This window comes from Ambystoma mexicanum, chromosome 12, assembly GCF_040938575.1.
Source record: "Ambystoma mexicanum isolate Mex_15411 chromosome 12, UKY_AmexF1_1, whole genome shotgun sequence".
Classification (NCBI taxonomy): domain Eukaryota; kingdom Metazoa; phylum Chordata; class Amphibia; order Caudata; family Ambystomatidae; genus Ambystoma; species Ambystoma mexicanum.
The window spans coordinates 493,829,214-493,852,473 of record NC_090936.1 but is presented as its reverse complement, the minus strand read 5'-3'; the positions used below and the strand labels follow the sequence as shown (position 1 = coordinate 493,852,473).

The 23,260-nt window shown below is 48.6% G+C and overlaps 1 protein-coding gene across 6 annotated transcripts in view; it reads right to left on the bottom strand.

The window, feature by feature from the left end:
• CNOT4 (CCR4-NOT transcription complex subunit 4) overlaps positions 1 to 23,260 on the bottom strand; it is a 1,427,191-nt gene that overhangs the window by 958,369 nt on the left and 445,562 nt on the right. For all 6 annotated transcript variants that reach the window (XM_069628774.1, XM_069628777.1, XM_069628772.1 and 3 more), the window contains exon 5: positions 17,484 to 17,585. In XM_069628774.1, coding sequence (XP_069484875.1) covers positions 17,484 to 17,585 — 102 coding nt within the window. The remainder of the gene's footprint in view (positions 1 to 17,483; positions 17,586 to 23,260) is intronic.

Here is a 23,260-nt window from a genome sequence, read left to right as displayed (position 1 = left end):
ACCTTCCTTCCACACATGATCCACGATGGGCACTGAAAACACTGACCTTCTTGTACCCATGTGGTCGAAAAGAAAACAGTCCTTTTCTTCTTCTTGGGCCAGCCCGAATTCCGTGGAAGCCCTTGCCATCATGTTGTGAAATGACGCAATATCGTCTGGGGGAAGACGGCTGAGCCGGGCTCCTCAGGGTTTCCAATTCTGCATCGGACTCCCAGGCCGGATCCCTGGAGGGGGAAAGGGAGACACCCGACGACTCTCTGCTGCCTGATTCCGAATCCAACAGTTCCCCTTCCTCGTGGCGTGGGGCAGGGATATTTGCTTCCGGAGGCCCTGCCGTGGGGGTTGACGGTGGTGGGCGGCGAGACGGGCCCGGGTCGTCAACGAGCGACATAGCCGGAGTTGTACGAGGCATTCTGTCATCCAGTGTCCTCAGCAGCGTGGACAAGACCTCCAATGATAAAATCAATTGCGGATTGATCAGGGGGGCTGAACCCGGAATGCTCCCGGAGAAAGGTGTGTAACTTTTAACCCCAGGTCTGCAGCGGCAGATATCCCTTCACCCTCGTCTCCCGAAGACACCGACAAGGCCTCTTGCTGTAGAAGTGTGTCCGGCAAAACTGGGTCGTAGACCTCTGGACGCCAGGCCTCTTGCGGGATATCCGTCGACGAAGCAATAGTCGGCCCAGTCGTCACCTGCAATCCAGGAACGGTTGATGTCAACTGCGTCAGCAGCAGAGAAGTAGTTGACGACTGCCCAACTGTCGACGACGGTGGTGGTCGCACAGGGTTATGCGTTGCTCCTGCCTTTTCTGAACTTGACCTGCGTTTCTCTGTCTCTCAACAGAAGGTCGATCTATGACGATAGCCCGAGGAGGATTTAGATTTTTCTTTGTCTTTCCTTGCTGAAGATGAGGACGAAGAGGCCTTCGAAGAAGAGTCCCTGGAATGGCCTACCGACGATAAATTGTCCACCGCAATTTTTTTACCGGGGGTTCGGATGACGATGAGCAGCGTGGGGCCCCTGAAGATTTTGACAGCGAGGCCGCGCTGCGTGTGGAGCCCACTTCCGAAGGCGGGTATGCCCCCGCTCCGTCGTTCAAGCATGCGACAAGTCTGCAACTCCGATCCTTAAGAGTCTTCTGGGAGTCTTCTGGGAGAAGCCCTTACATATGTTGCACTTGTCAACCGAGTGATGAGGCTGCAGACAGTAAATGCAGTCCATATGTCCATCCCACTCGTACACATTTAGTCCGCACGTAGCGCACGGGCAGAACAGTGCTTTTCCCGACATTAGGAGAAAAACCGCAACAGCACAACCTAACCAAGTAGAAAATACACGAGGTGTTCCCACTTTGGAGACGGTTGAAATCTGAAGGGAGCCGCGGGGGCGGGGCATTTATACCACTACGTCCTAGTGGGGCGTGCGTGGCCCAAAACGCCATAGATAGGACACCAGATGACACATCTTTTCCATTTGCTGGAATAGCAGTAACGTGCGTTAGGTTTTCTAGCCTCCCTAAGAATGTCCATGCAACTTTGAGGGAGTTGTAAATGTCCAAATTCTATGACCTCAGGAGCCAGGCTGCTAAATCCAGGGTCTGGGGGCATGGGTGTAGTGTTCTGCCCTTGTCCTGTGACAGCATGTTGTATGGGCAGGGAATTTCCATTGGAAGAGATGGAGACATTTCCATCAAGTGAGCGAACCATGGTTGCCGGGCCCACATAGGGGCCACTAATATCATGGTAAATGGTTCCTGGTGCATCTTGTGCACTATCTTGTTGAGAAGGGGAGTCTGGGGGGGGGGGGGTTGGGGAGGGGTGAATCCCCATTGAGTGAAAACGTCGAAGACAATGTCTTCTTGTAACCGCCATTCGTACTCTGCGGGCAGAGGGAAGTCTCTGCTGAGTTCGTCTGCCAGCAGATTGAGTTACCCGGGTACAGGTTGTGACAACAGGTGTTTGAGAGCCCACTTCCAGATGTTCTGGGAAGCTTGGACAGTCCTGGAGAGTGAGTGCCCCCTTGCTTGTTCAGATAGTACATGGCTGTTGTGCTGTCTGTGAAGACCATCACTGTCTTCCCTTGCAGGTGTGCCTGGAAAGCCTTCAGTGCTTTGAAGACCGCTAGCAGTTCCAGCAAGTTTATGTGTTTGGAGGCTACACTCCGAGTCCAAACTCTGTGTGCAGTCTGATGGGATAGACGAGCCCCCCATCCTGTGAGGGATGCGTCTTTGGTTAGAGTGGCCTCCACTGCGGGGGAGGCGAATGGTTTCCCTATTACAGGGTTTTCCTTCGACCACCACCGTAGCGAGAGAACCAAGGCCTGCGAGACCATCACTAGATCGCCCCATTGTCCGCTGGCCTGACACCACTGGCTGTTGAGCCACTCTTGCATTGGGCGCAGTCGCGCGTGAGGTACCAAATATATACATGACGTCATCATTCCTAGCAAACGCATTGGTTTGCGCACCGTCACCTCTTGACCAGCCACATATTGAGGGATCTGAAACAGCATGTTTTGGACCCTCTCGGAGGGTTGAGGGTATACTGGGATGGACAACCTGCACAGGTGGGCCGCTGCCACTACTTTCGTGAATACCCTCAGTGCTGACGCTATGCCGAAGGGTAGCACTCTGAACTGGTAGTGTTTGCCCTCTATCATGAACCTGAGGTATTTTCTGTGCGCTGGCAACATTAAAATATGAAAGTATACATCTTTCATGTCCAGTGTTGTCATGTAATCTCCCTGCGAAAGTAGGGGAATTACTTCCTGTAGGGTCACCGTGCGAAATTTGAGGTTTGACAAATTTGTTCACTGAGCGCAGATCTAGTACAGGGCGCATGGTTAAGTCCTTTTTGGGTACAAGGAAGTACACTGAATAAATACCTTCCGTTACCTGTGATAGAGGCACGACCTCTATGGCTCCTTTTAGTAGCAGTAGTTCCACTTCTTGAAGAATGGCGACGTGTTCCGGTGACGGGCGGCGTCCCCTTGGGGGTCTGTACGTGGGGGACCGACTGAATTCTATACAGTACCCGTGGGTTATAGTTGACAATACCCATCGGTCTGATGTTATTCCCTCCCATGCTGGTAGGAAAGATGTTAACTGGCCCCCGACCAGTGATGCATGGGAGGGGACCCGAATCTTCGGGTTCATTTGGTGTTAGTAGCCGGGGAACCTCTTGGAGTGGGGCCCCGACCTCTGTCCTTGCCACGGCCCTGTCCTCTTTGCGTGTACTGGCCACTGGTTTCCCGAGTAGAGGACCAGTTGCCTGCAGTGTACTGCTGTTGCTGTTGGCCTCGAAAAAAGCGTTCATTGCCGAATCCTCGCTTATTGGGAGGCCTTGAGATTTGGTCTAAGGTCTTGAGGGTGTCAAACTCCTCCTTCGCAGTCTCCAGTGTGTCGTCCACTGCCTTCTCAAAGAATTAAGACTCCTCTATTGGTTTATTAATGAGTGACGCCTGGGTTTCTGGCTTGAAACCGGAATTGCGGAGCCAGACATGACGTTCAGAAGAATTCCCTGCACTAAAGAACGGCCAGCCGTTTCTGCAGCATCAAGAGTTTTTAATGATGCTCTGGTTAACCAGAGTTCCTTCTGTTACTGTGGCCAATAAGCGAGTTCTTAAGGGCTCAGGGACTTCCTCGAGGTCTTGCTGTAATTTTCCCCATTGGACATCAGCATAACTTGCCAGTAGTGTATTATTGGCAATTCTGGTTGAAAAAGCTGCCGAGGCTGTAATTCTTTTACCCAGGGCATAGAGCTTCTTTCCTTCTTTGTCTGGGGGTGCTTCGCTGGTTGACAGCGGAACCTCTGCTCTTTTCCTTGTGGTAGTTACCACAAAGGAGTCCGGAATTGAGTGACCCCTAACGTATAATGGGTCTGAGTGAGAGGAAGTAAACAATTTTTCAATTCTGGGCTTGACCCCCTCTTACCAGTGCAGGTGTGGACAGCGATGGAGTAATATGTCTCTTAACTGAGGCAAGGAGGGAAATGGTTTGACTAGTGGGAGGTTTTTCTTTAACGATTCTTTCTACAAAATCAGTATCAGGGGTAATTTCACCAGTTTCAATCTCAATACGCGCTGCTGCCTTCCAAAGTAGCGCGTTAAAGGTGGGTTGATCATCTATTGGTGATGGATTCCTGACAGGTGTGGTCTGAGGAGAGGGAAGGTTTATGATGTCAGGGTCTGTAGACTCTGTTGGTGACTGCCAGGGCTGTGAGCCACCTTCATCTGGGTCTTCCTCGAAGCCCCCCCCACCCATGTCAGTGTTTTCATGAAAACCTTCTGTTCCGAGGTCTTGTTGGTCTTCACTATTTAAGAACTCATCTTCCTGGAAGTGAGAGTCTTCTTCAGTGAGGTCTTAAGTATCCATATCCTCTTGAAGGGGGTTAAATAATCTAGGATATTTAGCCCTGGGGTCCTCCTGAAGTGCCTCTCTTAACAGTCCAGTATGGTAAACCAGAATGGTCTGGAGGCGAAAAAGGAGGTTCCTCTGCCTGTAGCCGTTTAGGTCTGTCCCATAATGTCGAGGATAAGGTCCCTTCAACCCTTCTCGCAAGGTAGGGTCTTCTTTCGACGGCGGGAGCAGTCCCTGCCTTCCTTCCGGCATCCTCAGCGCTTACCTGGCCTTGTGAGCGGTTTTCGGCGTGTTACTCGCCGTCCGTCTCTGGTCGTCCTTGGAAACTAAATGCGCCAAGCTCTCGACTAGTTTCTCCATCGAGGGTTCCTCTGGCATCGTACTGGGCAGTGCCAAGCCTTTTTCGGCGACGATAGCACTCTTACGAGGCGCATCGCCTGATGTTTTGGTGGTAGTGCCCTTGTCTGCAGGTAGCCCAGTCGCTAGTCGCAGCTGCGGGGAGGGCTTGCGACCCTTACGGTCGGTGGAGGTCGCCGGTAGGCCCGGCATCTCAGTTGGCGCTAGGGCGGTCTTCGACAAAGACGTGCCATGGGTTGTGTGTTTGTGTTTTCTGTGTTCGTCAGTGTCGCCGGGGTGTTCATCCCCATAAGCAGGGCGTGAGCCGAGCTTGTCGGGGCTGGGGAAAGACGAGTAGTGGGAACGCTCCCTAGAAATGTCTACAACCTCCGAAGCAGAGGTAGGGTTATCACTATCCTCGTCACACTTGGCGGCGGGTGAGGAATCAGACCTAGACATAGCGTAGGCTGCCCACCTCTTGACCCTGCGGTCCTTTAAAGTCTTTGGCTTAAGAAGCTTACAGGCTGCACAGCCGTGCTCTTTGTGGTCAAGGGGTATGCAATGGTTACACCGTTTGTGCTAGTCTTTCCAAGTGAATTTGCCCTTGCAGCGCGGGCAAAATCTAAAGGGAGTCCTCTCCATAGCTGAGGGAGCAGTTAAACGTGTTAACGACCCCGAAGGAAAGGGAGGGGAAAGAGAAAGGCATTCTCGGAAAGAACAAGAAATGCCCCACGAACCCACTCTCCCTACTGTCTTTAGGCAGCAAGGTCAGGCAACGTGTTAGGCAGCGCCGAAGGCTCTCCTCAGTCTAAGTCACCTCGTTGAAGTTCTTATTCTGCAGTGAAACAGCTTTGCAGCTACGACGTCGAAGGAGGGATCTAATGTAATGTATAATCTTAAATAACGACCGTAAGGTCACGTAAATGTTTTTGCAATTTCTCTCGAGGAGCTCCGCGTAAAGGCGACCAGTATGTGGGCGGAAAAAAAACAATCTGAGGGACCTCGACGCGTGAGGGATTGTGGGTACACTGAACCTCACTATAGGGATAGTGTTACAGACACGCCTTGTCGACGTCCCCTTTTCGACTACGAAAAACAGAATGCAATACTCTGCAGTGACCACTGGATGTCGGACTATGCACAGCATGTGATTCTAAGCGGATTAACAAACATCAGAAACTTTAATACTGTACACTGTTAAAAGTAAGTAATACTGTTTAAAAAGTAAGTAATAGGCAAATGTTACCAACATGAAAAAGTACAATTATTCTTAGGCAGTGCAAATACTTTTGAGTTCACCAGAAGAGTCAATTCAATTCAATAGGATAGGCCAAAGTCAATGGGCTAAAGTCTTGGATAGGATAAAGTAGTTCTGGTAGTTAAACGGAAAAGTCTCTGCACAAGTTCTTAGAAGCAGATTGTAAAAAGAAGAATCATATGTTGGGTCACAAGCAGATTAGGCCTGTGAGTTGCAAATGTTTCAAGACTTTTCACAGTGAGAGGCAAGTTTTCTCAGTCTTGTTTTACAGTACCTTACAATGAAGAAAAAGATTCAGCTGAGGACTTCTGTTCCTGGCAGTTCCAGCAGATCTCACTGTTCCTGGGCCTCTGTCGTGGGGACAAGAGGGATGACGTCGGGGGACTCTGACTGCACTGAGACTGGTCTAAGCTCCCAACTGGCAAACTTCAATTTCAGTGGCTGTTCCGCGTTTCAGCTACCGCACTGGTAACAACGCTGGTCCTGGCTGTCAAGGTGGACTGTCCCTGCTTCGGAGGTCCTGCACTCAGAGGAGGAGGGTCAGGCTTGAACGTAGGAGTCCGGAGGATCTTCCAAACGCTTTAGGCCAGCTTACAAGCAACACACAATCTGGTGTCCCTCTACCTGGCTCTATGGTTTCCTGCAGCACTCTGAAGAAATGCAACCAGCTCCCAGATAGGTGTCCAGGTGGCTTACTTGGGAGTCGATTGGTCCTACCAACTCAAAGGGAGAAGTCGTCCTTGCAGGGCTTCTCTGTCGATGTGAACTTGGCAATTTCAACCTGCAGCAGGGCTTCACCGGGCAGGAGTTGCAGCAGAAGTCCTCTTCAAGCTCTTCTTCGGTTCAGCACAGAGTGCTTTTGGGTCTCCTAGGACACTAAGCACAGGGAGTTTCGGTATCTCCCCCACTTCCTGCCCACCCCAGACACTCTGGAGCCAGAGGCGGGTTTCACTCCTGAAGCCCGCCAAAAGCGAATGAACAAAGACCAAACCTGGTTTGGCGCGCAGAGATAAACTCTAGAAGGACCTTTTCACAAAGAAATGGCGTAAAAAGACCACCGGGACCCATTTTTAGCAACAATGGCTGGGCGCCATCTTGAAAAACATGGCTCCTGCGATTTTACGTTACTGGAGCTACGAATAGTTCGCGGTCGGGAAAAATCATGGTAGTTTGTTGTAAAACCACTGCCACCAGCCTTTTCAATAGGCAAGGAAAGCATTTGACTGCTACATGAGTATTTAGACACATTGTAACCCCTCCAGCACTCCATTGAAAGATGGTGTGTGCTGGGTCTATGATTTTGGAAAGACTAGTAAAGTCAAATTCACTTTACATTCTCTGGGAAACAGTTTATCCCAGAGAAGGTATTAAAACTTTGGACAGTCTAAAAGACATCCCTGTGTCACTGCATGGAGGGTGCTGTGCGACACATGAAAAGATGATGCTTATGGAGTTATCTAAAACGCCATAATCTAAGAACACAAATGTAAAACACACATCAAAATACATGAAAGAGTGTGTAAAAAAGGCTCACACTCTTTCAGGGTAAAAAAAATCAAGTCCTCAAAAACCAGCAAGGTGAAGGGAAATAGCAGTTGTATGAGAATTCTCCCCAACACTGCCATCCATTGACCCAGGGATGGGGCGTTAAATTTGCCAGTGCTCGATACTCTACAGGGTTGCCGCTCTATGAAACTAATCTTCACCTTTAATGGTAAAACACAATGGAACAAAAGTGGGTATAAGCGTGCTCTGGTTGTTAGGGAATCGGGGTTGGAGAAGGTGGACGAAGTGGCAGGTGCTCAGGAAACGGCATATTGGACAATGAAATACATTACCCAGCAGCCCTGGGAACTTTTTGTAGTTTTTGCCATACGCGCATGTGGCCAGCTGTCAATAATTAGTACAGCTTATCAAGGGCCAACTGCGCATGGCAGGTGTGGCTTATTTTGTGCATGGGACGAAGCCATGCCGGCGAGTTAGGAAAGCGTCGGCTCCATGATTTTTTGTTTCCTGCCCTCGGAATTCTTCAGAGATTGACAAAATATACGGGGGAATGCCAGGTTGTGTGCTCGGTCCTGTCTGAGTGGACATGTTTCTTGGTGCAGCGGACGAGGGAGAACTTGAACTGCAGCTACGGGTGATGAAAGACTAAGTCCGGGAAGGCTTGTGAGCTTCCCGGACGAAAGATAAGTGTTGCATTCTATGTTATTTGAACGCTTAGTCCGAGTCATTTTTTGTTACGAAGTCATCATACTGTCTGGCTTTTCAGGCGCACGCTGAATTAAGTCATGCTCATGCCGCTTAGAAAGCGGAAAAGTACTCTTACTAACCAGGTGCCTAGAGTGTAGGTGCTCCAGCACGTGAAGCACTCTTGTGGGGCGCATGGTCTTACTCAGACCACAGTGAATTAACTGAAAGGCAGAGTGAGGCAACTAACGACAGTCCAAGGGCTGTGTCTGTACCATGTTTAAAATTGTTCATGTTGCATGTTTCGTAAGTGTGCAAAAGCTTGCCTAGTGGACCATGTGTAATGTTTTTTCACATCCCTTATATATGTTTCATCCCGCTTGCTTCTATGTAATCCAGTCCATGGTTTGTTCATGAGTGCTTGTATCAAGGGGTACTAGAAATTACCCAGTGCATCAAGGTCTGTACTAAGTGGATTCTTGTTGTGCTGGAACTAGGGTTATATGTTACTTTGTCAAGATATTAGACAGTGTAGGTTTTCTCCCGTTACTTCCCCGGTCCTATCCACATTAGGCATTTCCCTAACCCTCTCTCCGGTGTTCCTACATACCCCCCCTTCCCGTCCACAACCTCTCCCTAACCCTCTTCCCCCCAGTGGCTGCCACGTGGTATCCTGTTGGTGGATATCAGGTACCTGTGCCAACCACTGGGAGGGTCGGCTTCATTCGGCTTCTGTGGTTCAGGGGAGAGTGTCTACACTTCTCACACCCATATTTGTGTACAGGATTTTGACAATGGTCAAGGCTCGATCTGAGGTCCTGGGGGACAGTGATATTACATGTTCGCCCTGCAGGATTCTTTCGGATTGCATGTTCGGCGGGGTTGTAATTTTAGGTTATTTAAGAAGCTACTTTCTGAATTGTAAGGAGGCGCTGGCAAACAAAGGAATCATGGTATGCCTTGATGCAGAGTTTAAAACTTGACATCTTCATGATTCCTGGCATAGTTGCATTCTGATGGTTCGAAGTTCCAGCCCTCATGCTCTTTGTCGTCGTGGAATGTGAATGGTTTGGCTAGTCAGCTCATTGATCCTGACTGGCATGCCCCAATAGAAAAGTCTAAAATAATTTGTCTCCAGGAAGCTTGGCTTGTTGCACACACGTATAAAGTTACTTATCATACCTGCCATAGGCAAGCAGTTCTGACGAAAAGGGGGTGCCCTAAGGGCAGCCTCAATGTGTGTCCACAGATGTCTTAAATTTGAGTGTAGCCAGAAGGAACTGTTTTCACTGGAAATGCTTGGTGCGATATTCAAAAGTAGGAGCAATTTTAATCTGGCTATTCTAAATCTGTACTTAAGACAGAAACAACAAGCGGTTGCATACCTGGAGAATGTACTGTAAAGAACTCATGTTGGCAACAGTAAGACAACAGACACAAGTGATCACAGTTCAAGGGTTTTTATCGACTTACAATGGGTGAGAATCTCCTAATCTAAACCTAAATTTAAGATTAGAGCAAGCTACAGCCATCAATTAAGGCAGTCCTGGTGGCATCTTGTCAAATAAAAGGGCATCTCCTAAAAAAAAGAAAAAAATTGCCTATCCTAAATTTAAAAAAAAAAAAAAAACAGCATGGGATAGGGGTCAAAAGTTAAAAAAAAGAAGTGCAAGTCATGATGTTCTAGCCAGGGGGTCTCCCTTCCCCCACTTTTTGAGCATAGGACAATGCGAGACTCCTGAGAACAGGGCACACTGGCTTTTCCAGCACGATGCTACAGTTCCGATCCACTGGTATCAGGATCTTCGGTGGTTAAGTTTGTTTTCTACAAATTCTCTCGACTCCGAGGACCTGATGTACTCAAAATAAAGCAAAAGGTTGTTCTTCCTGTTCTGCCAGGAAAACAAGCACCATCAGTTCAAGCTAGTACTGTTCAGCAGTGCCTCAGCACCAAGGGTATTTACAAATGCACTGGCAGCAGCACACCTGCACAGATTATCCATCCCAGTTTATCCTTGCCTCGACGACTGGCTACTAACAGGGGAATCCTACGGAACATGCCTGTCAAACAACCAAAAGACGATAGACCTTATTCAGCCTGGGATACTCCATCAACGAGAAGCAATCCAGCTTAGACCCCAATCAAGTCAAGCCGTTCCTAGGGGTTCTAATTCGAACAAAGGCCAGCCTCTTCACCTCCAACGAGAGGGTCCAAAACATGTTTCAAATCCCTCAATATGTAGCCAGTCGGGAGGCGACTGTACCGAAGGCCATGTGACTGTTCAGAATGATGGCGTCCTGCATTTATTTGGTTCCTCGTGCGCGGTTCCGTCCAATGCAAGAGTGGATCAACATCCAGTGGTGTCAGGACAGAAGACAATGGTACGATCTGGTGGTTGCCTCGCCAACCCTCGTTCTCTCTCTGCAGTGGTGGTCGAGGGAAAACCTCCTGAAAGGAAAATCCTTCACCACCTCTGCACTAGAAGCCACTCACTACAGACGCATCTCACAGGGTGGGGGGTCTCATCTGCTTCAGCAAACGGCGCACAGAGTTTGGTCCTCAGAGATAAAATCCAGCTACATAAATGTGTTGGAGCTATTGGCAATATTCAAAGCTCTGAAAGCCTTTCAGACACAACTGCAAGGAAAGACGGTCCTGATCCTTACAGACAGCACCACGACCATATATTATCTAAACAATGGAAATTGCACTCTCTCTACATTAGCCCCTTTCAGCTTCCAGTGTACATTGAAGAGGATGGCAAGTACCTTGAGAGCCAGAGAGGAATTCAGGTTGAGCAGTGCTTTCATTGAGCAAGGTAACTTAAATGGCTAACTTTGCTACACAAGAGTCAATTTAATTAGCAAACCGCTATGCAACACTGCTTATTTTATGCATTGTACCTGTAACTGTTCTCCAGCATGGGTCTAGCATCGATTCACATGCTCATGAATATTCCCCCCCATCGTCAGGCCCGGAATCCTCAGTAAAAGAAAATCTTACTTACAAACTGCCTTTCTCCTATAAACCAATCACTGAACTCTGGGTCATATTGCCCCCAGCCAATGACTGCCCCCTTCCTAAACCCCTCCCCCTCTTGCAGCCATCTTCAGATTTGGTAGCATGTAAAGTGACAGTAGGACCAAGAGAAGAGCCGCAGAGGGGTAGACTGGAGGGTTCGCATGTGAATCCATGCCAGACCTATGCTGGAGAACAGTTACAGGTAAGTAACTTGTTCCTTCTCCAGCATGGGGTCTGGCATGGATTCACATGCACATGAATAAATAATACACAGCAGTACATACATAACCACGGGAGGTGGCAAGGCTTAACACAAGCAATTACTCTTACCTTCTCACCAGGCACATCATTAAGCAAACAGGTTGTGTAGCACTGCTTGACCGACCATGGACTCCTCTCTGGAATCCCTGTCGACGCAGTAGAATCTCATAGTGTGTGCATAGACCTCCATGTAGCAGCCCTGCAGATGTCGAGCAGGGGCACACCAGACAGGAACGCTGTTGTCACAGCGATCGCTCTGGTAGAGTGGGCTCTTGGACAGCGAGGCAGCAGTCGGTTTGCCAACTGGTGATAATGAGTGATGCAGCCGCAGTGCCACCTGGAGATGGAAGCATTGGACAAGGCCTTCCCATAGTCCACAGGACCAAAGTTCACAAAAAGTTGAGATGTCGTCCGGGAACTCTTTGTGCGAGTGCAGACTCCTTTCATCCAGCAACGAAGGTGTTGGAAAAAGCACAGGCAACAAAAGTTCATTGAGATGGAATTCCAACTGAACCTTTAGCAAGAAGGAGGGGTGCGTCCGCAGCACCACCCTCGTATTGTGGGAAGTCTGATGAGGCAGCTTGCAGGAAAGGGGCTGGATCTCACATACTCTCCTGGCACAGGTGATAGTCACAAAGAAAGCAGTCTTCCACAAATGGTACGAGAGAGGCTTGATGCATAGGCTCGAAGGCCCCCCCCCCCATGAGCCTCGTCAGAACCACACAGAGTTTACACGCCGTGGTGGCCACCTCTATCGGCGATATCGATAGAAATAGTCCTTTGGTAACACCGTCTAGTCAAGGAGTTCCTTAAAGAGAAGACCGCCCCAGACACCTGATGTAGCGGGAGATAGACGCCAGATGCACTTTGATGAAGGCATGCGCAAGCCCCACCTTAGCCCAAGACAACAAATACGGAAGGATCCAAGGGGACTTGGCCCTCAAAGTGTTGATCTTGTGCGACCAGCACCAAGTCGCAAACCGCTTCCACTTGTGCCCATAGCACTTGAGAGTCAACAACGCTCTGGCCAAGGCCTCCCTGCTGTCAGCCGGCAGCTTTTACCCACCGAACTCCAAGGCTGCAAGAGACGGGGCCTTCAGGTTCAGCGATCCTGTGTCTGGCGAGCAGATCCACAACCACTGGTAGATTGACTGGCGGTGACGACAGGCTAAGAAGGTCCGGGTACCAAATCGGCCTTGGCCACGCCGGGGCAACAAGGATCATCTTGCACCAGCACCATTTGAGTTGACTAATTACTTGTAGTAACAGAGGCAAAGGCAGGAAGGCATGCAGGACAGACCTCATCACGGGGAGAACACGTCCCTATGCTCCCCGATTGGTGGAACCTGCTGGTGAATCTCTGGCACTTGGTGTTTACAGCCGTCGCAAATGGGGCAGACCCCAGATCAACCTACCAGAGGAAGACTTGCCACTTAATCCTGCCTAAGATCCCACTCGTGGCAAGAGCACAGCTCCCTGCTGAGAGAGTCGGCAACAGACTATGACTCCCGCCAGGTGAAACGGAATGAGAAACATCCCCTGGCTGAGGGCCAATTGCCACAAGTCCTGCCCCTCTCTGGACAGCACTGGGGATCTGGTGCCCCCTCTGCTTCCTGATGTAAAACATTGTGGTGGTATTGTCTGTGAAGACCCTCACCACTTTGCCCTTGAGACACGGGAGGAATGACTTGAGGGCCCAAAACACTGCTCGCAGTTCCAGGACATTGATGTGTAGCTCCTCTCCTCCGGTAGCCACAGGCCTCTGGCGTGGAGACTAAGGTGAGGTCTGCCCAGCCCTCCAAGGAAGCATCAGTGGTGACCGTCTCCTGGTATGGGGGGCTCTGAAAATCCGTGCCCCCCCGATATGTTGAGAGCACGCCCCACCACCTTATTGCTTGATGGAATTCCTCGAGCACAATCTTGTCCTTGAAGCTTACCGACACCTGGATCCAGCAAGAGTCCTGGAATCCCTGCAGGGATTGCATCCGCAACCTGCAGAGTCTGATCAGGTAGATACACGACGACATGCCGAGCAGCAACTTGATGGTCCTCACCATGGCAATCTTCAGTACCAACAGGCATTGCACCTTGCCCAAAATGGTGGCTATTCTGCCCTCCAAGCGGGCCGCCAGGCAGGACACTGTTGAGCCTAGAGACCAGGAACAGCCATCTTGGGATGCAATCAAGCAGGATTTTGGATAGTTTACTTAGAACCCCAGATCCGTCAGCAGCCAGATGCTGTTGACTTTTCCCCTGATGATCCAGTCATCGAGGTATGGGCACATGTATTCCCTGCAGACGAAGATGGGCTGCCACTAGCACCAGGCACTTGATAAAGACTCTGGGCACCGACTTCAGTCCGAAGGGGAGAGCCTTGAACTGGTAGTACTCTCCCTGTACGATGAAGCACAGGAACTTGCAATGTTTTTCGTGAATGGGGACGTGGAAGTACGCATCCTCTAGATCCAGCGACGACAGGAAGTCTCCCTCCCACAGTTGACCGAGCATGTGCTGCAGCGTCACCATCCTAATTTTTTGGGACTTGATGTACTTGTTGAGTCGTGGTAGATGGAGAATAAGCCTCAAGCCCCAGTCTTTTTTTATTAAGAAGTATCTGGAGTAAACTCCGGAACCCCAGAGCCGCTTGGAACTAGCTCCATCGCCCCCTTTTTTTTTTTAACATGGCCTTCACCTCCAGCCGCAGTGGAGGGATGCCGGGCCACCAGTGGTATCAGCAGACACTCGCTGAAACTCCAAAGTGTGTCCGTGGGCGAGAGCATCCAGTACCCATCATCTATCAGTGGAGATGTTTTCCCACATGCTGATGAAGTTCGCCAGTCAGCCTCCCTCCAGGGTTGCAGGGGTGGGGGCCAAGACGTCTTGGCCGGTTCGATCCTGTTCGGCGGTCAGCGTACTGCCTTGGGAGCATTGACAACAGCAGCCATCTCCGCAGGCTTTGGAACGTCCCTTGTAAGCTTCCAGGGTCGTGGAACGGGAGGGATGGAGGTACGAGGACGATCCTCTTCTGAAACCTTTCCATGATCTGCCAGACTACTGTTGCAGCATGCGCAGGACACTGGCTGTGTCTGTGTCAGTCTTTATGGCCTGCAGTGATTCATCGACTGCCTTTCCAAAGTGATTGTCCCAGTTGCACAGCATGTCCAGGACACTGATCTGAACCTCCTGCCTAAAGTTGGTGGCCTTCAACCAGCCACAACGACGGAGGCAAACCCTGGTCCCCATTTGGCGGAGCCCAATGATGACATGGTCAGACTCCACCTCGCCGTCCAGAAGGATCTCCAGCCCCTCCACCCATTTTTTTCCTCGGGGAGGAAGTCCAGGAACGGGGCCATCTTGCACCATAAGACCCAGTCGTACCTGGCTAGGATCCCTAAAGCGTTAGCTGCCTTGACGTCATAGCCGCTGAGCAGGTGACCTTTCTACCCACAGCGTCCAACTTCCTGCCCTCACTGTCAGGGGGAAAACGAGCCAGAGGACGACTGGTTGGATGACTTCTTCTGCGCAGCCGCCAAGACCATGGAGTCTGGTGATGGCTGCGACCACAGACTGGGTGCCGACTCCGCCACCCAGTATTTCTTCTCCAGTGGTCTCTTCTCGTGGGGGCTGAGGTGGCGTTTTTCAGCAGCACCAGGCCCTCATCCCAGACATCGTCCAGGAGGGGCACCATGAGAATGGTCTTCCTTTTCACCTCCTGGCGTTGATAAAGGAAGCCCTCCTTGGTCTCCGCTGGCGTGAGCAGGAAGAGTTCTGATGCGCAGGCGACCAGGGAGGGGAACAAGCCCAATTCGTCCAGGGGAGAAGTCCTTGGAGGCCGAGAGATGTCGGTGTCTGTCATTGCCGTGTCCCTAGTGTGGGGGAGGGAGGGCCATGTGCAGCAGCTGGAGAGGCAGCGTAGGGTGCTACTTCCTCTTCTTCAGTGGTTGGTGCCGGCACCACTGGTGCCATCGACATCCTTTTCTGTATCTAAGACACCAGCATGTGGAGAGTCAAAAGAATGTTGTGACAAATCTCTGGGAGGTGTTGGGGAGTAGGTTTGCTGGACCCAGCGCCTAGATCCTTGTCCCCGCCGGTGTCCTCGCTGTCCCCTTCGGCGATTACCTCCTCAACTTTCCTGTCGTCCCAAACGCCCTCCTGGACCATGTGGATGGAATCTATGTCCTCTTCATCAGAACAAGAAATATCTGTGTCCCGAGTACCTCTACACACCCCTTGCCCCCTTTGTGTACTGAGCGGTCGGTCTTGGGCTTAGGGGAGGCATGCCCTTTTCCACGGTCTTTTCCACTGGTTTGGCCGAAGCCTCCCACCTGGGAGGAAGAGGCACTCTGGCCGCCGTCTGGGCACCCTGCAGGCCAGCTCCTCTCGCCTATGAAAGGGCGGCCGCCACCAGTTCGATAGTAGATGACAATTAGCCTGGATCAACTGGATCTTCAAGGCCAGGTTGGCCACCTTGTTCTGTGGCTTGGCCTTTCTCAGGCGTCTCACGCTGCTTCCCTGGAGTAGCCGGTGTCCGCTTCGATGAAGAACTGAAGCGGTGGCTGGAGACTGAGGCAGATTGAGAAGATGAGCATGCTCTGCTCGTTACAGGTCGTGTCTGGGGCCCCCACTGATGGAGCACCCTCAAAGGACTTTGAAGCCCGCTCTGACTGGCTGGATCTGGGTGAGGCATGCCCCTGTGAACCACCCAGGGTAGAGGTCTTTGTGTTGAGCCACGCTGCCAACATGCTGTGCCGATCATTCATGGTGCGCTTGGTAAAGCCACGACAGATCTCGCAATCCTCCTCCTTGTGTGTCGGGTGAAGACAAAAAGGTACTGGGAATGCTTGTCCTCCAAGAACACATTCCTCAGACCACAGCCGGTGTAGAGCTTGAAGAGTGAACCCCTGTCATCCTCTGACATGGTCCTGCGTGTGGCGTAGTCCCAATGGCCTTCTGGAAAAAACTCAGATTCTGCACTTGAGGGCCGATGAGATTCCGACAAACGGATCCCAGTTAGTCGGATGAAGAAACGATAGCGCACACGGGCTCTATCCTAGCAAAAAAGCGTGAAAAACGTAGAAAGATTTAAGAGCGAAACAAGGGGACTCCCAACACTTCGACATACAGTAAAATCTGAAGATGGCTGCCAGAGGAGGGGGTTAGGGAGAGGGCAGTCATTGGCTGGGGGCAGTATGACCCAGAGCTCAGTGATTGGTTTAGAGGATAAATACAGTTTAAGTGAAAGTCAAACTATTTTTTCATTTACTGAGGATTCTGTGCCAGACAGGGAATATTTATGAGCATGTGAATCCATGTCAGACCCAATGCTCGAGAAATGACAGGTGCAAATATCAAGGGTTTGCTCCCTTTGGCAGCTTCTGGCAGTCAACACTAGGATCCCCTCAAGGTGAGAGGTAAATGGGGCAGTTCATGTGCTCTGGATATGAATTGGTGGCATATGTGTCACTGAAGAGGAATGGCAAGCAACTATAGCTTAAAGCATCTGAGGACAATGCTGTGCCAAGGGGAGTAAGTACTGCTGAAGGAAGCTTATACAGCAGCAGCTCTACAGTTCATTGCTGCTCTAATGTTGCCATGTGAACTCTGTGCATTGGAAGCAGTTAGAGTACTAGATGGACTTCTAACACGGAGTGTAATGTGTCCATAGATAATACACAACTTCTCTTACATGACCGGTCTTGAAAGAGGAACTCAACCTCAATTCTGGCAAAGATGCAGACTTCCTATTTGAGGGCCTACAGCAATTTAAACCTTCAGGCAATTAACCAATTCATTGAGGGGCCTCCACATCTAAGATTTACAAACTTCTCTCAGCGATCTTCAGGCTTGAATATCAGACACCGCACACAAACAGCTCATGTCAGGTTTTGATAATTTAGCCCTCTTTTCAAGGCAGGCAGCAGCCATGACCATATATTGTTACACCCATAGCCTTGCTATCACTTTGGACGAACGTCTGAAGATCGCTTCAAGCTTACTAGAACAATTTAAACATATGTGACTAACACTTGTACAGCCGGATATATGAAATTAAGCATACCTTGAGTGTTCGCCCATCCACCACTACATTGTTGACACACTGTATGGCTCGAAGTGCATCTTCCGATCGGATGTATGTTACGTATGCGCTTGCACTTGGACCCTGGAATTAAACAATTACTAAACCTCAGATTTCAGCATACAAAAAGGTTATTTTACAGTGCATAACCACAGTTTAACTTAAAAACATTTTATTAGTTGAAACTCCAGCATTGTGAGGTCTAGAAGGTTTAGCACTTCATCAGCATACAACAGGAGACACGAGACAAAAACAATATTTTACAAGAGAAATACCAATCTTTTACACTGGCGAAACAACCTTGAGCACAAATAAACCCTTTGTCTTAAAAAAAAAAAAAAACAAGCACACCTAAAAGTTGCCAAAACAGAAGTCTATTTACTAGGTGGTGACTCACTTGTAAGCACTTTAAGACGTGTTGGATAAATGTGACTGGTAATGAAATATTGGCCTTTGAAATGTTGTCCTATCAGTTATTGTGGCGTCAGAGGCAGGTCTGACCATACATAGCTACTAAACATTTAGAATATTGGTCGTTTTTAAATTTACTACAGAATAATATCAGTTTACAGCAATTAAATGCATCACTGTCTAGGTTACAAGTCATCAATCCAACTGCAACCTTGAAACTGTATAGATTATAGAAATCGTCCAGAGGACATTCCAACCAATCTTTGGCTAACCATTGGTCAATCTTGCTGCTAGAAAGGTATTCATTGATGTAAATAATTTTCTAGCATTCTACTATTACTAGTTAATGTTGGATCTGAAAGAAACTTCGTACATAATCTTTATGAAGGTAACATAGTAAACTAGTTATTAGTTTGCATGCCCTTTGGACATTACGTTAAAAGCCTTCATACTGCGGCAATCATACACACAAAACCATTTTAAAAATCCACTCTGTTTGTAGTCTGATATTGTCACATGCATGCATGGGTCTGCAATCTGCAGTTCTCCCAATGTTTTGTACTACAACTCCCATGATCCCTTGTCACGGACAATGACTCCTAGAGCTGATGGGAGCTGTCCGAAACACATGGAGACCCAAAGGTTGCAGACTTCTGCTGTAATTGGCGCATGAGGACACTCAGGTCGGGGGTAGGTGGCCTACCAGGGCAATGCCAGAGCCAGATCTGCATCCGAATGAGTTTGAGACACCACCTAACCCTCCCCCCGCCCGCGTCCTTGCATCTCCAGAACGTGTGAAGTTGTATACACGTCAGTAGCTTTTCCTCTGCCCCAGTGTCCATCAGTCTGTCATGGCCAAGTCTCTCTAGCTAATCTTCAGGTGGTTTCCAAGAGATCACCATCAAAAGAAACTACAAGTGTCACAATGCACTGTGGTCCAATGGCCAAGAAAAAGCCTGGAACATAAGGGAAGAAGTAGGTGCTGTAATAGGAAATAGACTAAACTCTTGCATTCGCGAGCCAAGCGGGACACCCAACACCTCCCCAGAGATCAAAACATCCCCAAAGAATACCCAGGCATGCTAAAGATGAACAGTGCATCAGCCCCCAGGAGGGAGCTGCCCAGCACTAGGGAACACACTGCAAAAACACATTATCGACAGTGCCTTGCCGAGTACAGGAGAACAGAGGAGAACTACCAAAAATAAATAATAAAAATAAATATCGCATTGCAGGCTGGAGGAGGCCAGGGCTAATGGCACTTGTGGCATCTCCCAGTAGAAACTCCAGCCCATGATGAGGAGTGGGGGCTCCGAAATAGACCAGATAGAAATTGGTCAGGGCAATGAGTCTGGAGTGAAAGGTTTTCGGGTGAGGTGAGAGGAGAGGACCAAGAGACTCGAGAGGAATGTGCAGTTGCCCGAGGAGCGCTTTGGCGCATTTGGAGAGAGTGAAGTTAAGGAACAAGAAGAGAGCAGTACCAATTGTGTTGTATGTAGAGCTGTGAGGGAGACAGAACACATGAGAGGAAAAAGATCTGGAGGGTTGGGAGGTAATGGAGACTGGAGGGGTGAGAGTCAGGAGGAGAGCAGAGACAGGCGATGATGCCAGGGGAGGGAAGGCAGCTGTAGCAGTGGAGTAAGAGACAGAGTGAGGGGCAGAGGTAGAATAAGAATGTCAGGAAAAAGTGAGGACGGGGCGTGAAAAACTGTCACAAGAGGAATGGCACAAAAATCAGGCTGCCAAAGTCGCCTATGAGGATCCTCAAACGGTTAGTGAGAAGGCCACTTCAGAGTTTCCAAGATTAGGACTAGCCTGCACAGTAGGGGTACCCTGGATATGGTGAACACACCTTATATCAAACCTTTCAAGAGTAGCAAGCCTGCTTAGGGCGGTGGGGCCACTCAGACTCAATTGCCGCTTTTGTATGTTTTATAAAAACATTTAACGCATAGACCTTGTCAAATTTACTATTGAAAAGGTCATCCCAGAGTATTACATCAAGTTACTCTTTCCACCCAAGCAATCGACAAATTGTTCCAGTTAAACAATCCCTATTCTAAGTTTATTTTGGTAACTTGGAACTGCACAAGATCCTGGCAGATGAACCATCTGTGCGCTTAACATGGAGTGAAGTATGTATGAAAATATAGCAACTGGTGAACGGCAACAGAAAAGAAGTGTTCTATGCTAAGTGAACCTGTGGGATGTATTGACCCACTCCACTATGCTATGCAGCATCACCCTGAATGGTGGCAAAACTCTTATGCATGCCAAAAACCTACAAAAACTGTGTGCTTCAGCACAACAAAAAGATGGATGCACAACCTGCCACCCATGGTGCGTGTGTGGTGGAATCGCGCACACCCTGCAGAGAATGTGCCAGTGGGCTCCATGAGCAGCAAACAGAGTGCAGAGAGAGAAGCAGCACTTCACAAATGAAACTCCCAAAATGTGCCTACAAATGACATTTGCTTTGTTGCTAAAAACTCCGAAATGCCTAGAACACAACACTTGCCAACATCCAAAATCTTGCTCGGCGCTACAATTCCTGTAATCTTGTGAAGCATTGCGAACATACAAAGTTCTAAGGTGAAGGGCAAAACATTTCTTCAGCAAAACCGGATTGTCTGTAAACTGACAGCCCCTATCAGAATCCGGGTGCAGTACCCTGGTCTACCTGAATGAAAGTTGTCAGATGAATTACTGATGAAACTTTAAAGTGATCTAAACTAAAAAGTCTGCCGGATCAGCAAACATAAAAAGGATTGTGGCTAAAAAGAGTACAGATCTCAGTTGCTTTTTATCCCACAGAGTTAAAGCTAGGAAAGTAATTTATTTATGTTTGATGCAACAAATGTAGTTTTTCCTGGCTTTTAATCAAGAATAAATTAGCTGGGCTGAGCTGCAACCCTTTGGAAGAGGACAAACCAGTTTCTCCCAAGAAGAGGGCCTTCCTCTCAGATGAAACTCACAGGGAGGTGCTAAATGTGGGTTAATACGGAAAGAGAATGAATAGCATGCCCTTCAGCCCAAAACGGAGGTGTGAGAGGGTCGTAAATGGCTCCTGGAAGGAACAAACAAGGAGGGGGATGCTCCTGGACAAAAGGGAGAGAAAAAGGGGCGTACCATTTGCCGTTAAGCATGAACAAAGAATTTTTAAAAGACTCAACTTGTGATTCAAAATGGTGAAAAATATACCAAGGACATATTTGTTAGTCTAATTTTTGGCTGCACGTTTTAAGTGGTGGCAGAACCGTGTAACATGTTCTGGACAGGAATGGCAATATATGTGGTTTTATGTGAAATGTATGAATCCTAGAATTGCGAAAAGTTACACACACATCCCTATGTTACACACACACACACACACACACACACACACACACACACGGAAATCTGCATAAAGTTTGGAAATTTTATTCATAGCAAAAAGGACAAAATTCTGTAGAAAGTTGAAAGATCCTACAGCCGCGAGATTTTGATGAACAGCTAGTACATAAAATACCCAATTTACACATACTACATAAAATATGGCATCTGTGTGTGATTTGTGTAAATGTGACCAATGTAGAAATGTGTATTTAGTATAAAATCTGATTTTGAGACCAGTAGCTAAAGGGAGGTCTCTGAGAACTGTAAAGCAAACCATAAAATGGGACACCATCCGGCCTTGATCCAATCACTCAAACGCAAGGCGGAGATTAATTTTTGATCCAATCCCAGCTCACAGGGGCAAGCTTAGCTAACACGGCCCATAAACCCATTATGTGATTTTAAAGGATAAATAGAGACAGCTGACAACACATAGGGACTCACAGATCCACTCACTTTCCAGATTCCGGCAAAGCACTCTGATCCAGCATCCTACATCCAGCTTTAACATCCAATCAGATCCAGATGCCACAACTCTTGCAAGCAGTAGAGAACTATTGATTTTCTGCAAGGCCTAAATCTTCAAACTTATTCTTGCCACCCAGTGAAGCGTTGTGGTGTGAGAAGGCCTTTTGAACCAAGATCCTGAAATTTTCTGGCTTGCTACCACTAGGCTTGCCCAAGGAACTTGCTATCCAGCTGAATGAAATATCCAAAAATAATACAAACCATGACCAGAACTGACGGTCCAATTTAATAACTTGTCCTGTGAGTATTAATAGGAATAACTGACCCGTAGTATATTTGCATTGTCTTGTCCCCATCTCAAACCCATTTTTAATTCAGAACCATAGTGTTGCTAGAACTATCTTTGCGCTGACCATTTTCTCATCTGATAGAGTATCCACAACAGGCAGGTTACGCTGATCACGTGACTAACATCCATCTGTGGCATTTGCTTTTTCATAGTCATAATCTATTGTACTCAACCCATCTTTCATTTTCAAAAGTGCATTTCTGTTTTCCATTCTTGTGCCTTTTTTACAAAAACGACCTTTACTAAAACCTCTAACTCCCTCAGTTCTTGTGATAGAAACGAAATTTCAACTCCTACTTGTACTCAACATCCATAGCTATCCATTGAACCCGATTCTCCCGTTATCGCGAATATCACGCAAGGAAAAGTTTGCAGCGAATTTGCATTGAAAAATTTTACACGTGTGAAATAGCTGTAATTTATTTCCGACTTTCAAAAGTGTTTTGACTAAATCATTGCTTGTGATTGCTTGCAACTGTTCAAAGTGGCTCCCATAGGAAGTTATAACCAGGTTACTCACCGTAGTGACCACCTTACTCCTAGTCCATAGTCCCCTTTCCTCCATACTTATGGGACATCTCTGTCCTGTGGGAGGGGACCAGAGCACTTTGTAAAAAGCATCTAAAAAATGTGTCCTTCCTCTCTTTTTTATGCGGGACCCAGCAGGTTGCCGTAGCCCCGCCCACCTTGGCTCCGCCCCGCACATCGCCCATCAGTCCTTTTCGATCGCCAGGTCAGAGACCTATTAGCAATAACAGAGGAACCTTATTAGAGGGGACGGCGGGCGGGCGTATGGAGAAAAGGGGACTATGGACTAGGAGTAAGGTGGTCACTACGGTGAGTAACCTGGTTATACTCCTACGTTCCGTCCCCTTTCCTCCATACTTATTGGAGATTCCCAAGCACTCCTCACAGGAACTACAGGTGGATGGAAATACCCCTTACTGAAACAGGTTTTTCAGTACAGCCTGACCAAACTGACCATCAGCTCTTGAGCTTATGTCCAGACAATAATGCTTACAAAAAGCAGATGGGGAGGCCCTAGTAGCTGCCCTAGCGATGGACTCCCAGGGGACATATTTCTGAAGAGCAACCGCGGCTGCCTTGCCCCGCATGAATACCCTAAGGAGGTTTCAGCCCTTGGATGGAGAAAGAC